At 38.6% G+C, this 15,113-nt stretch overlaps 1 protein-coding gene across 2 annotated transcripts in view; it reads left to right on the forward strand.

Moving 5' to 3' along the window:
- Positions 1 to 15,113, forward strand: part of LOC121872623 (medium-chain acyl-CoA ligase ACSF2, mitochondrial-like) — a 100,886-nt gene that overhangs the window by 39,800 nt on the left and 45,973 nt on the right. For both annotated transcript variants that reach the window (XM_042375526.1, XM_042375527.1), the window contains exons 3-9: positions 890 to 1,018; positions 2,347 to 2,447; positions 2,550 to 2,669; positions 4,730 to 4,847; positions 7,099 to 7,194; positions 10,352 to 10,500; positions 13,874 to 14,042. In XM_042375526.1, the coding sequence (XP_042231460.1) occupies positions 890 to 1,018; positions 2,347 to 2,447; positions 2,550 to 2,669; positions 4,730 to 4,847; positions 7,099 to 7,194; positions 10,352 to 10,500; positions 13,874 to 14,042 (882 nt within the window). The remainder of the gene's footprint in view (positions 1 to 889; positions 1,019 to 2,346; positions 2,448 to 2,549; positions 2,670 to 4,729; positions 4,848 to 7,098; positions 7,195 to 10,351; positions 10,501 to 13,873; positions 14,043 to 15,113) is intronic.

Consider the following 15,113-nt stretch of genomic DNA (forward strand, 5'->3'; position numbering starts at 1 on the left):
TGGTTTAGATAAAAAAAATCTGGACCCGGATTTCGGAAGAGTCGGACAAAAATTTGGTGGGTTCTGGGCTAAGCAGCATTCCCAAAACAGGGTGAAGGTACTTTTTATCTTATAAAATATCACAGACTAAAATTAGAAGAATACAGTATAACTTGCATTGCTGGAATCCTTGGAAGACAGCAAATAACTTGAATATAGACATCATATATTTTGCACAAGGGATAAAATATTTTAGTCCTAAAGTGTAGTACATCTAAGTGCAAGCTTTTCAACTCGTATTTTTGGGTATGGAAACGTAACTTTCTTAATTTATTTTTAGTCATTTACATGCACACACCATCCTAAATACACATTGTTAATTCTATTACTGGTATACAGTACTTTGTATGTACTTTTTAATTAATTTTAAGGGAATTCTGTGAGTTGGAACCAATTACCCAATATCCCATTCAAATACGTAATAGATTCAGTTAACGAGATTTTCAGTTAACGAGTGACTGTGGAACCAATTGTGCTCATTAATGGATGGACCATTATATACTGTATATATATTCCATATAGTTGTGGAAATAATTAAGTAAACCCTTTCCATGGCATGTTCAAGTGTGCCTATGGTATCATCCTTGTCTTAATTATCTCTTCAGAACTTTTGGGCTATTTCCCAACATTAGAAACCCACAATACAGTAGTAATATTATAACAACTTGGCTACCTACCTCGGTCTGGTCAGTGACACTTCTTACTTTTTATCTTCTTTACCTCTGGTCTGCTTCCTAGTCCTGGTATAGAATTTTTGTTTTTAACTTATCATTTTCATAATAAAATAATGATCTTAAGGAAGAAGAGTGTTAGGAATCAGCAGATTATAAAAAGTTGTTGTTAATTTCAGAGTGAACAGTTGGCAGCCGGTCTGTTAGCTCTGGGCCTTCAACGTGGGGACCGATTGGGTATCTGGGGACCTAATAGCTATGAGTGGTACCTAACACAGTTTGCAGCTGCCAAAGCTGGACTCATACTGGTGAGATACATAGATAATTAAGACTTTTGTGAGTGATAGAAGTAATGAGGAAAAGTAAATTATCAATATTTGATCAAGAGCAAGTGTTGAGAATTTATTAAAGATCCTTTTCACATGACATAAATAGAATTTCTATGAATATATGTATACTGTAGTTCAGTGGTGACCAGACTGTCATGTGACTGGATCTACTTTTTCCATGGCTATCCAAATGTGATCCACTAGGACAATTTTTCCTAACCTCTAGCATATAATACAGAGATTTTGAGTCTGAATGGAGAGAAAAGTTAAGAAATTTGGTTGATTTTTTGTTTAGCGGCATAATTTTCTGTGATATTACAGTAAACCCCCGATAACTTGGCACTTAATGGAGCACTGGCCTTGCGAGTTATCCCAAATTTCAACTTATCGAAGCACTTCTCCCCTCCTACAAAAATACAACAATAAAAAATTATCAACCCATATACTGTATATGTACAGTACATATAATTATTAGATGTAAAAAAACCATTTTTTTTTTGCTACCGTCATCTTCTTGCCTGGCGAATCAGCTATAACACTTACCAGCACTGCAGGAGAAGAATGAAGTTGACACAGATGCATGGTAGGTGACACAGGTATGGTAGGTGACACAGAGGCATGGTAGGTGATGCAAGTGGCAGAAGTGATGGAGGCACTTACCATACTGTACTACACTATATTGTACTACAATACAGTTAGTTCTGCTATAACGAGATAGTTGTGTTCTTGTAAAACATCGTGTTCAAGAAATTCACATAATAGAAATAACAGGGCTTATGGAGAAAATAGGCTTAGGTGCAGATTACTACTCGAAATCGAAAAAAAATTTGTAGTTAGCCTAACACAAAGGATAGCACAGTCAAAATAAATGTTACATTCATATCTAATAATGAAATCATACAGTAAATGTAACACTTTACCTTGAAAAAATATGAATATAACTTGATGGGGGAGAAGGGTGATTTTGAGGTTGATAACATCGAGCTTCTCTTCAAGTGTTATAGCCTTTCTTTTACGATCGTCACCGGGAATGCGATCAACAGAACGCTTCTAGTAGATATTCTTCTTTACCATATTCACAGTTAATACCACAAAATTGGAGAAATAGTAAGCAAAAATCGCGTTACAGCAAACAAGCGTTCGCGTTATACAAATATCATTCCTCTATTCATAAATCGCGTTAGAGCCAATTCGCGTTGTCAAAACACGCGTTATAGCAGAACTCACTGTACAGTATACAGTACAGACATTATTTTTCCCTGTACAGTAATACAATTAACATCTCACTGTTTTTTCTCATTTTCTAGGTCAATATCAACCCAGCCTACCGCCCCAGTGAACTGGAGTACTGCCTTAACAAGGTTTCAGTCAAGGCTATTGTTTGTCATGAGAAATTCAAAACATCAGAGTAAGTTTTTTCTTCCAATCATTTATAAGACAAATAGTTTTGTGACAAATTGATGTTGTTGGATGCTGGTCTTGTGAGATAAACAATTTTTATTTTCAACAGTTATTATCAAATGTTGTGTGATCTTGCCCCTGAGCTGCCATCCTCACCCAAAGGTGAATTGAAGAGTTCCAAACTGCCACACTTGAAGCAAGTGATCATGTGCTCAGCGAGAAACTTAAGGTAAGGAATGAGGAACTTTGACTCATGCCTAGTTTATTTCCTCTATTATTTGATCTCAGTTATACAGTACAGTACAGTACTGTACTGTACAGTATTCAGTATTCAGTAAATGATTACTGAAACTCAATCAGTCCATTTCATCATCAACTGTTTTATACAGGCTCTTTTTGCTTAAGATTGAAATCTTAAATTTTTGAAACAGTACTTTATGTACTTTATGTACTCTAGAGTGCCCGACATCCACACAGAAACAGTGGGCACCACGGGCAAAACGAGTGTTACAAGCCTACTACCTTGCCATTGGTACACAGGATGCCAAATCTATTGAACATTGCCCATTAAAGTACCTGTAAAAGAGAGAGAGAGAAGCAACATTGCGACAAAGAGAAGGGAAAGAGAGATTATTGACTAAAGGGGGAGAGTTGATAGGACAAAATGCCTGTGATTCCACCCTATTTAACAGTTGGACAGAAAAAGAACCACCCCAGATATCAGAGCAGTACTGTACTCCATGTTAGGATAAATGAATCCCTAATAAACCTGAAGCAACTGCTCAGGAGTGAAGTAGTTATGGCATTTATACAATATCCCCAGATTTCAGGAGGCAGCTTTAGCTATGTTATAGATGTGTGGCTTCCAACCATGCAAAATGATCTCCACAATTTGTTCAAATGATCACAAGACTGGCAAATGCTTTTTAACATCACAAAATGTAAGACTGCAGAACACACAACAATCCTAATCACAACTATTCTGTTAATAACACTTCCTTGGGTACTATGGATAAGGAAAAAGAGCTAGGCATAGTGGTAGACCACTCCCTTAAGGCTGCACAACAAGTGAAAGCAACAGTAAAAATTCTAACCAAGATTTAGAAATTATATGTCTTACCTTCTGATACATAGATAAGAAAATGCTCCTTATCTTTATAAGCAGCTCATACTGTATGTTCTCATTTGGATTACTGTAAACAAGCATGGAAACCTTACCTGCAGAGAGTGTTGTGATGGCACCGAGTGTGAGCGGTTTCAAGACCAGACTTAACCAACAGTGCACAACAGTAAAAAATAAATACGTAACTCCAGAGAAAAGGTACAACACAAGAGTGACTAAGATGACCCCCAACCCCTGAACTATATCATCTCCTATATTGAAGCAGAATAAAGGCTATAAGACTGGCAACTCTTCAGACAACTCACAATTGTGAGTCAAAATCTTGAAAGGGATGTTAAATGTGAACCCAGGCCATTTGTTCGTAATGTCATGTGTCACCAACCAATACATGGGGACACAACTTTAAGCTCACCAAGATGTTATGCAGGACAAATATAAGGAAATACTTCTTCAACAGAGGATGGTAAACCTATGGCGCTTCTACTCAGCTTAAAAATAGTACACCAATGCTTGATGACAAGTCCTCTCACAGAGATCCTATTGGTTCAAATTTTCAAGCATTCCTACTGGTATCCCTCAAAGCTCGGGTTGACTTATTCGTGAGACATGAAAAATTCAGTATTTTTTTTGCAAAAAGATACGGGTCAACATATCAACAAAATCAACTACAGTATACTGTGTACAGTATCTTATTTTCCTGTGTATGTTAAGTCACTTATATCAGTTTTTCTTCTTAATAGTTATGAAAAAGCCTTTAATTTTTTATTTTCCATCATACATAAGCAGCTTTGTTTTCAATAGAAATTACAGATTTCTCTTTGTTTTAATTACAGCAGCTTCAAATATACAATATTAGTATCCCACCTTACTGTCCTCTTTCTTAGCTAGCTTACCTTACTCGTTTGCATATTATTTATATTATTAAAGTCAAATCCCTTTATTATACAGTACGGTATATCTAATACAAAACAGTATGTGCTGTACTTATGTATTGTATACCAAAATATAGGGTGTCCATAAATGATTACCCTGATTAAAGCATGAGAAAATACTGCTTTTAGGGGAATCATTTATGGACACCCTGTATTTCATTTTGAAATATGTTTCAACTTTTTAAATTCTGTACTTTAATAATGTTTATTATTATTATTATTATTTTTTTTTAGTGGTGCTTATAAATTTGGAGATGTGCTTGAAGCAGGGGACAATAGCCACGTGAAGATATTAGGAAAACTTTCTTCCAAGATAAAGATTGATGATCCATGCAACATTCAGTTTACTTCGGTATGTAGTCTTGCTCCTTGTTGAACTGACAATGTATTCATCACTTTACTGTAAATATTTTCTTAAACAATTAAGTTTAATGTGAGCTTACATGATGACCTCTGCTTAACTTAAATTATGGACAATTTCGTTTCTGATAGTACATGCATATACAGGGGGCCCCCCAAGTTCGAGGATTTTTACTTCTCAGTTCTCGGTTATTCCCAGATGACACTGGATGTACCCAAGAATGTCTGTGGGTAGTTTAAAGTTGCCGGCATTTCCGCGGCTGGGACAGGGAGCCATTCGTTCTAGAGACAGTAATTTCCTTTACCTATACATATACAGTGGTCTCTCGGTTAACGAACGGTTCGATTAACAAAATTTCGGTAAACGAATTACCTCCCATAAGGATCTTTAATTCGGTTAACGAACAAAACTTCTATTAATGAAATCCTTAAGAACAACACATTTTGTTGTGAGGATCAGCTGATGGATCTTTTCTCACATTTCCTCCACAACTTGGTCTTGTAAGTGATATGCTTGGTATACATAAACTCATTGTAGCAGATTTTTTAAACATGCTTATAAATGTCAATAATTTCCATGACAGTAGCCGTTAAAAAAAAGTCATTTTTTTTCTAAAAAAACAGTTTTTATGATATAGTCCAGAATGCAACGTCTAGCTTTATACCTAGGTATGTTAATGCCTAGCAATAACTCGCCAGGCCAACATACGGGCAATTAAAACATCTAATAATTACTTCATACGTAATATGAGGAGGACACGTCGCTACCTGGCATTCAATTGCAATTCTCAAAACCCCCTCCTGCACCCTCCATCACACTCTTTGCTACCGTCATCTCTTGCCCTAGGGCGAGCAGTAAACAAGTGTCAACTCGCGAGGGGTGGAGATGGGTGGGATGTCGACGTCGTATTCTGGACTACAGTATATATATCACAAAAACTGTTTTTTAGAAAAAAAACGGCTTTTTGTTCAATCCAGAATGCGACGTCTAGTTTTGATTTCCTTAGCATGAGGTGGAGAGGGAGGTGACATTGCATATAAGGCTCTGCTAGCTTAGGTCCAGATTACAATTATAAAATTTTTGGAATATTTTCCAATACTGTATTAGGAACATTTACTGGAAGGTAAAATGTTAATTTGCATATCCCAATTAGGATACTCACTGTACTCTGATGAGGAAGAAGAAGGTCCTGGTTGTGGAGATTAACTAGGTGGGGGAGGGGACTCCAGCACCACCACAAGTGAAGCAGCTTCCAGAGATAGATGAAGATAGCTGTTTTGAAATGTTTTTGAAGATTTCCAAAAGCCCACTTCTTTGATCTGACTGAGGCTCATATGCCGCTGAAAGGCCACAGACCCTGCATATTTCCTGATGTCATGTTCCAAAAATTTCTTGCCAGGGTCTGCTTTACTCACTAAATACAATAAATATTTTGTCATTTGAGAAGGAGACAATTTCTTATCATCCTGTGATGAGAATACATAGGGGCCTTGATTAGGGAATCTGGTTAACCATTCTTGAAGATTCCTAACTGGGCACAATATATGAGGAACCCTTGTCTCATTCATTAGCCGTTTTATCCTGATAGGTTGAGCTTGAAAATCCTCCCTTTCATTTTTTCTTAGGATCTCTTTAGGAAAAAGGGTGACATCTTCCTCTAAAAATGCCAATAATGATGGATTATTGGAAATTGAAATCAGTTCACTGATACTCATACCTGTTGCTATTGCTAGAAGGAAGGCTGTCTTCTGGAGGAATCTGTCCTTGTTCAGATTTATATTGTAATTAAGCCCCATAAAAAATTTAGTAACTTTATCTAGAGACCAAGGTGGGCTACAAGAATAGAAGGGGAATGTAAGGGTGGAAGTGTGAACATACATTTAAAGTGACAGATATACCTGTACAGAGAAGGTATCATGGCCATAGGTTGCACAGTTTAGAATAGAACTAAAAAGTTAAATATGTCTACTGTAGTTTTATAATTTATCATAATTTTTGATTTATCATTTCACCAATTATCAGCTTACTGGGCAGTTGGGCAGTTGGTCTGTTCTTTGTTATCAACTTTATTGTCCAGTGTTCGTGCAAGAGGAAACTTGGAATGTTTGTTAGAATCAATTTGGATAACACCCTTCCCACATGAGTCTGGGCCAGACTCAAACCCATGATATAATAGTGATACATATGCACATTACTGCTGTACCTCCAACCAGGACCTAATATCAGTTATGTTATATTTCAGGGGACAACTGGTTCACCTAAGGCTGCTGTCCTCACCCATCATATGTTGGTCAACAATTCATATTCAATTGGAAAAAGAGCAGAATATGATAAGAAAGTAAGTGTTTTGAGGAGAACCTTACATTGCTTATTATTTATAGTGGATAATTAGAATCTTTATGTACGTTCTTGTACAGTACTCAACTAATATTATCTTCATGTGGTGGACTGATATATTACTTCATGTGGTGGACTGTTACTACCTTCACGTGGTGAACAATTATTACCTTCATGTGGTGGACTGTTATTACCTTCATGTGGTGGACTGATATTACCTTCATGTGGTGAACTGTTATTACCTTCATGTAGTGAACAATTATTACCTTCATGTGGTGGACTGATATTACCTTCATGTGGTGAACTGTTATTACCATCATGTGGTGGACTGTTATTACCTTCATGTGGTGGACTGTTATTACCTTCATGTGGTGGACTGTTATTACCTTCATGTGGTGGACTGATATTACCTTCATGTGGTGAACTGTTATTACCATCATGTGGTGGACTGTTATTACCTTCATGTGGTGGACTGTTATTACCTTCATGTGGTGGACTGTTATTACCTTCATGTGGTGGACTGTTATTACCTTCATGTGGTGGACTGTTATTACCTTCATGTGGTGGACTGCTATTTTACTTCATGTGGTGGACTGTTATTACCTTCATGTGGTGCACTGTTATTACCTTCATGTGGTGGACTGTTATTACCTTCATGTGGTGGACTGTTATTACCTTCATGTGGTGGACTGTTATTACCTTCATATGGTAAACTGTTATTACCTTCATGTGGTAGACTGGTGTTTTACTTCATTACTTTACTTTTTACTTTTATCCTCTTCACCACTGATCGGCTCGTTAGCCGCTTGGGCGATCAGTCACGTCTCTGTTATGCACTGTTGGCAAGTATTTGGTCAAGTCTTGTTTTGAAAGAGCTCACACTCGGTGCCGTCACAACACTATCTCGTAGATTGTTTCAAGAGTTCACAACTCTCACTCCAAAAAAGTTTGCCCTCACAGTTTTCTGAACTTGCGTCTTCTTCAATCTTGATCTGTGACCCCTTGTGGGGCGAGCTTCCACCAGCTCCAAGTAAGGACACTCAACTGAGTAGTGCCCCTTGAGATGATTATACTGTGCACCTCAATTAGGTCGCCCCTTGCCCCTATGTAGTATAAGCTAGGCAAGTTCAGGCGCGCCAATCTCTCAGGGTAGCTGAGGTGCCGAAGTGCAGGCACCAGTCTGGTGGCCCTCCTTTGAACATTTTCAACCAACTGACAGTCCCTAGCATATCTCGGGGACCAAATGGGGTGACAGTACTCCAGATGGGGAAGCACTTCACTCTTGAAGATCGTTACGAGGGACGGACCGCCTAGATATCTGAACAACCTTCTTATAAGACCCAATAATTTATTTGCCTGATTTACCTTCTTCTCGCAATGGCCCGAGAACTTCAGCTCATTGACAACGTACACACCTAGGTCCTTCTCACAGTCAGTCTCAAATAGTGCAGTTTCTTCATCCCGTTGGGACATATGATACACCTCCTTACCGTTGGTACGCCCCAGGTGCATCCTCTTACACTTCGTGACATTGAATCTCAGCAGCCATTTATTCGACCATTCTTGGAGCCCACAGAGATCCTTCTGCAGCTCTTCACAGTCCACTCGGTTCTTGATTTCCCGAAATAACTTGGCGTCATTGGCAAACATTTGTATGGAGGAGTGTACAATGTCAGGCATGTCATATATGAAACAAACACACAGCGGCCCAATACACTGCCCTGTGGTACCCCGCTTGTGACAGGTATGGATGATGATTTCTTGCCATTAATCACCACACACTGCTTGCGGTCATGTAGAAACTCTTCTATCCCTACAAGGACATTTCCCCGAATTCCGTACCCTTCCAGTTTGATTTTCAGCCTTTCGTGGGTTACACTGTCAAAAGCCTTGGCAAAATCTAGGTAAATATTGTCGATATTACCACCCCGTTCCAGAATATGGGTCCAAATATCTAGTACCTTGAGCAATTGTGTTAAGCAGGAGCGCCCCGGCATAAAACCGTGTTGGCAATCCTTTAAAAGGTTGTTTCTTAGTAGATGTTCCATCGCGGCATCTCTGATAATACTCTCAAGTACTTTACATATGCTGGTCAGGCTCACCGGTCTATAGTTGTTTGTGGAGTGACGATCGCCCTTCTTGAAGATAGGACTCACATAAGCCACTTTCCATTACTGGGGACCTTTTGTTCATCCAGGCATTTACAAAACAGGATCTTCAGGGGCTCTGCAAACTCATTGCACAACTCTCTTAGCACTCTAGGATGCACCATGTCAGGGCCGAGACTCTTATGGACCTGTAGCTTTGACTGTTTATTTCTAATACCCTCTTCTGTGAACACAATGTGGGTCAGTACTGTGTCGAACCATCTGTCCTCAAATGCAGGAAGGTTAATCGTATCCTCTCTTGTGGTGGATTGTTATTACATTCATGTGGTGGACTGATATTTTACTTCATTTAGTGGACTGATATTTTACTTCTTGTGGTGAACTGTTGTTACCTTCATGTGGTGGACTGTTATTACCTTCATGTGGTGGACTGATATTTTACTTCGTGGTGGGCTGATGATACAGTTCATTAAAGTGCTGCAGTATTACAAGTACAGTGGGGTATGCTATAACGTACAGATCCGACTACGAATATTCCTATAACGAACAGTTTTACCTATAAAATTGAGAATGCTATAACGAACGAAACTCCTACAACGAACATTATTATTTTTTTTTTTTTGCTAATTTATTGTTTTTTTATTACAAGTATTAATGATATTCTTTATTTCAGGGGTTTAGATGCATATTTATGCACTTTTTTACAATTTTTACAATTTTATATTATATTTTCAGTGTTAAGTGGTTGTATTTGAGGGCTGGAACGGATTAATCCTATAACGAACGAATGCTATAACGAACAAGGTTCTAGAACCAATTAGATTCGTTATAGCATACCCCACTGTACAGTATACTGTAGCACATTATAATTTACATATTTAGTTTTTATTGGCCTATTGCAGCATAATCTAATCTAAGTAAGTTGTAATGTAGTGTATGTCATCATGTTTATTTTTATTTCTACACTACACAAAATGCTGTGCTATTGATAATTTTGTGGACATCCTATAGATTCATTCATTCACAGTTTATTCATAACCTTTTTGTCAGATCCACCGCATATGTCTGCCAGTGCCACTGTATCACTGTTTTGGTTGTGTTACTGGGTCACTGGTTGGAGCATCGTTTGGAGCTACATGCATCATGCCCAGTGAAGGCTTTGACCCTGAAGCTTGTGTTCATGCTCTACAAGATGAGAGGTTAGTAAATACAATCTTAGAACCCTGAGTATGTGTAGTCGTTCTTCTAGGCCACATGCTTCATAACTAATTAATGTCCCATAAGTGGATGAGGATCTGGATGAACAACTTCTTTTATACTGTACTTTTACCCTCTTCACCACTGATCGACATGTTAGCCTCTTGGGCGGTTGGTCATGGCTCTGTTACACACTGTTGGTAAGTATTGGGCATTACTGGCTCCTGAATGTATCTGAACCTGCACCAGTGTTGGTCAAGTCTGGTCTTGAATTAGCTCACACTCAGTGCTGTCACAACACTCTCTGGCAGGTTGTTCCAAGATTTTACAATTCTTGTAAGGGAGCAAGTTTTTCCTCTTTATACTATTTCATATACTTATTCTTTTTATTCTTCAATACAGTGGTCCCTCGGTTAACGAACACAATCCGTTCCAGCAGGTTGCTCATTAACCGAAAAATTCGTTAACCGAAACCATTGTTTCAATGGGTTTTTTGGGTAATTGGTTCCAGCTCACCGAAAATTGCCTAAATTCAACAAAAATGGTAGAAAAGTTCACTTACTTTGAGGTGTGTATGTAGAAGGCTCCTGGATGATGATGATGATGATGGGAATTAGAATGGGGGTGGAGGAGAAGGAAGAAGAGAAGGCATTGGGGTGGAGAAGTCACCCATGGCACCATTTCACCCATAAAATTTTAGTTCTCTTGGTGTATTTCAAGATTATTTTCTTTAAATCAACACTGCACTGCATTATATATTGTCAATATGTAAAATATATTTCAAAATGACCAATAATTTGCTTGGAAACACAGAAAAAAAGCATTTAGTTGAAGAGAGTCTCAAGGAAGATGTTACCTCCAGTGAAAACAGAGAGAGACTAACGCCTGTTTGCTGTGTTAAGAGGCTGGATGCCGCGCATTAAACTAGACACTTTACCTTCAATTATGTTCAATAATTGTTAAAATGACTAAAAAATTGAATATTAAACTTTTAAAATTATTGAATAGTATAAACTTCTTGATATTTACTAAAATAGTAAGGAATTTAAGCCCTAGAACCGATTAATGTATTGGCGGACTAATACTAAAGCTGGTTGACCGGCCAGTGCAAGCGAAAACATGTTGAGGTCGGCTCGTAAGAAATTCGTTAACCGAATTTTTGTTCGTTAACCGAATTTAAGAATCTTATGGGAGGCAGTTCGTTAATCGAAATTTCGTTAACCGAGGCGTTCGTTAACCGAGGGACCACTGTATATTTATATATACTTATATTCTTCTACTCTTTGTCTTTCTCTTTATAAGTATATATCTTATACAGTATAGTCTGCATTTACGCATTCAATTGAACCCGTGGAGGTCCGCGTAAAACGAGAAACGCGTAAACGAAATAACAGAACATATGGGATTAATTGAATTAGAAACTGGGCCGACCCTCAAACTCCACTTTTTCTGACACAATACGTACCTTGTAGTAAAAATAACATCATAATTTTATGATGGTGTTGACACACACATAATATCTAAATAAAAAACTACAAATATAAAGGTGTTTAACACTTAGGTTAGTAGAAGAGATGGGTCGGCACACGTGGATGGCGGCTGGTTCCGAGGCAGAGGGCAGATTAGTGGCCCTCCTGTGAATCACTATCACTACTCACAGAGGTTTGCAGGGCCTCCCTGACAAACCCCTCAAAGTCCATATCCTCACTGTCACTATCACTGACTTGGGCTGGCTGTGGTTGTGGTGGGTTGCGGGTGAGACTAGCATTGATGTTGTGATACATCTGGACATACGGCTCCATAATTTTCGACAGAAGGTTATTAGACACTTCATACCGATGCTTGACTGTGTCTTTGTCAAGGATGAGCTTGATTTTCTCCCCCAACTCGATGACTTCCTTCACATAACCATGGCTTGGTCCAGGTAGTTCATGGTTTCTCGGGGGTGGTGGGGGTCCAGCGGAAGCCATTGTGAGGGGAATAGCGGGCACAAGAGAGAACTGTATACTCGGAGAACTGAGAACAATGAGACTGGCCCGGCTAGGTCAGCGACTTCTTCCCTCTCGTGGCAGGGCACGTAGTGTTACATTAGACCAATTACAGCTAGTGGCAGAGGGAGGTAAGGATGCGTGGCCCAATCGCAGTCCGATACGTCATATGACGTCAGCGACAACATAAGAACGACCTAATGCGCACCCTCCAGGCGCCGAAGATGTTATTTTTACTACAACTTAAGTAACGTATTGTGTCTGGGTAAAGTATAATTTGTTTATTTACTGAAGATATTTGTTTTTAGCTCATAAAATTGCAGGGCCTCTTTATCAAACCCCGCAAAGTCCATATCCTCATTATCACTATCACTGACTTGGGCTGGTTGTGGTGGGTGGCGGGTGAAGAACTCGGTAATGTTTTGTTGACCGGGCTACCTTGTGTGCACCCTGCCCGCGGCGCTTCCCGCGTAAATGATGGAATGAACCGTGTAAATAAAAATTGTCGGTCTGGCAAGGTGCCGTGTAAATGACCAAACGCGTAAACCAAATTCGCGTAAATCGAGACATTACTGTACCTTGATTTTCTTGTGACTGGAGAAGATGCTGTGAGTAGAATGTAAACAGTTCCATGATATGGTGCTGTGTAGGCTTACCTAAGCAACTCTTAATTTAAAAAAAAAAGACTTTATTTCAAGAAAGGTTCCTGTTCCTTAAGGAGCTGCTACAGCAATTAATGACTGCACAGTACCGGGGCCCCATTGCAGCTGCTATAAAGAAATGCAGAAAAGAAAATCCTGATTTTGCCAAATGTTTCATCTTCCTCCCTTTATTGCTTGCCTGGTAATTATTTAATTTACTCCCCCGCCACTTGGCGAAGCCATTTTGGGCGGTGAATGCATTTGCCCATAGGAGTGGGCTGTCCTTCTCTAGTATTAGAATCTTTGGTTGGGGTTATAAATGGATAATCTAGGACCAAGAGGACTGGAGACTAAAAATTCCTCAAAACTGGTTCCAATGTGATCCTAAGGGTCCTGAGTTTGAGTCCGTAGTGGATTAAAGCAGTGTGTGTACATTTTCCCTCCTCATGATTGAGATACCCTGTACTGAACTTAAGCATAGCCCTGGGTAACAGTGTCAAGAACATGGCCACCACTAATTGCTGTGGTCATTAATAACAGTAAATTGGGAAGGTAAGTAAACCATGGTTTATTGGTAAACCATTATCATGGCTTACAGTGTTAGTGATATAAATTTTGATTTCTTAAACTCGTATTAATACCATTCCCAGAGGTATGTACTGTACATAATAATGGCTAAACTATGCAGCTGATAATGTCCAGACTACTTTCATTATTTCAAAACCAATATTTTCTTTATCTTGCAGAATTACATCTTGCTACGGTACTCCGACCATGTTTGTTGACATTTTAAATGTTCAACAAAGATTGCTCAAAGATGTCAGTTCCTTGTCAACTGGAATAATGGCAGGTGCTCCATGTCCTCAGGAACTAGTGATGGCTGTTATGAACGACCTTAATATGAAGGACTTTCTGGTAATATTTTTGTAATTTATTTTGATGTTTGAATATTTTCTGTCACATGTGTCTTTCTCAACTTGAATAGTAGGTTAAAGTGTGTTGATTTTTTTTTTAATATTTCAGCTTGTGACCAATTTCATACTTTGAAGTGTTATGGACAGGACAGTAGTGCTAGCAATACAGTAATTGGCTTCACTGTCACTTAAATGAGGAAGCTGATGCATATTGACACCTAAGAAATCAAATGTTGTGTGAGGAATGAGGACTCTTAACAGTGTGTTTACATGGAGAGGGAAGTAAAGGCAGGAAAGTAGGGAAATAAAAAGTAGTAGCAAAACAATTGAGGATAATGGTATGGGAAAATAATATGTCAGTGTCTGGTTAAACTTTAGCCGGTGGCCGAACTATATATAGATGGTCCGGAATGTGCTGAAAAATTGCGGTGAGACTATATATAGATGCTTCTCCAAAATTCATCTCCTGTATTTCCCAGCAGAGACTATATATAGTCGGATTTGTATGAGTGCCCTAGAGCCTTAGAAATCCCTAACTAGCAACTCAAGGGTGGCCATGGCTTGCCTGATCGCAGGCGCCAGCCGCCTAAAGCTCCAATCACTCAAACAGTCTGTTCCCAGCTTTCATATGGTATAGAGCACTCTCTTTGGTCTCATCTGTGGAGCTAAATTTCCATTCTTTCTTTTTATATTTTGAAGAGAGCTAAGTTTTGTCAGATATAATTTTCAATTATTATTTTTTTGTCTGTTAGGCATTTCATCATTCATTTACTTTTTATTTTCTTTGCCTGTACTGTACTGTATATAGAAATTGTAGCCATAATTATGTTCCGTAGGAGGAACATTCCTTATGAGGAAATACAGTATATTCTAGACCACGATTTTGATGATGAATTCACGGATGATATTAGTGATGATGCAAAATCAGATAGTAGTGGTGATGACACTGATAGTGGTGATGAATCACAACTTGAGATTATTACAGAGGAACCAGATGATATTCTGTCAGGTGCAGAAGTTGATGGTCAAGATGACAGTGCTCCAGTTGGATGGTTGAGCAATTCTCCAATTA

The sequence above is a fragment of the Homarus americanus genome, unplaced genomic scaffold, assembly GCF_018991925.1.
Source record: "Homarus americanus isolate GMGI-L3 unplaced genomic scaffold, GMGI_Hamer_2.0 scaffold39155, whole genome shotgun sequence".
In the NCBI taxonomy this organism is placed as follows: Eukaryota; Metazoa; Arthropoda; class Malacostraca; order Decapoda; family Nephropidae; genus Homarus; species Homarus americanus.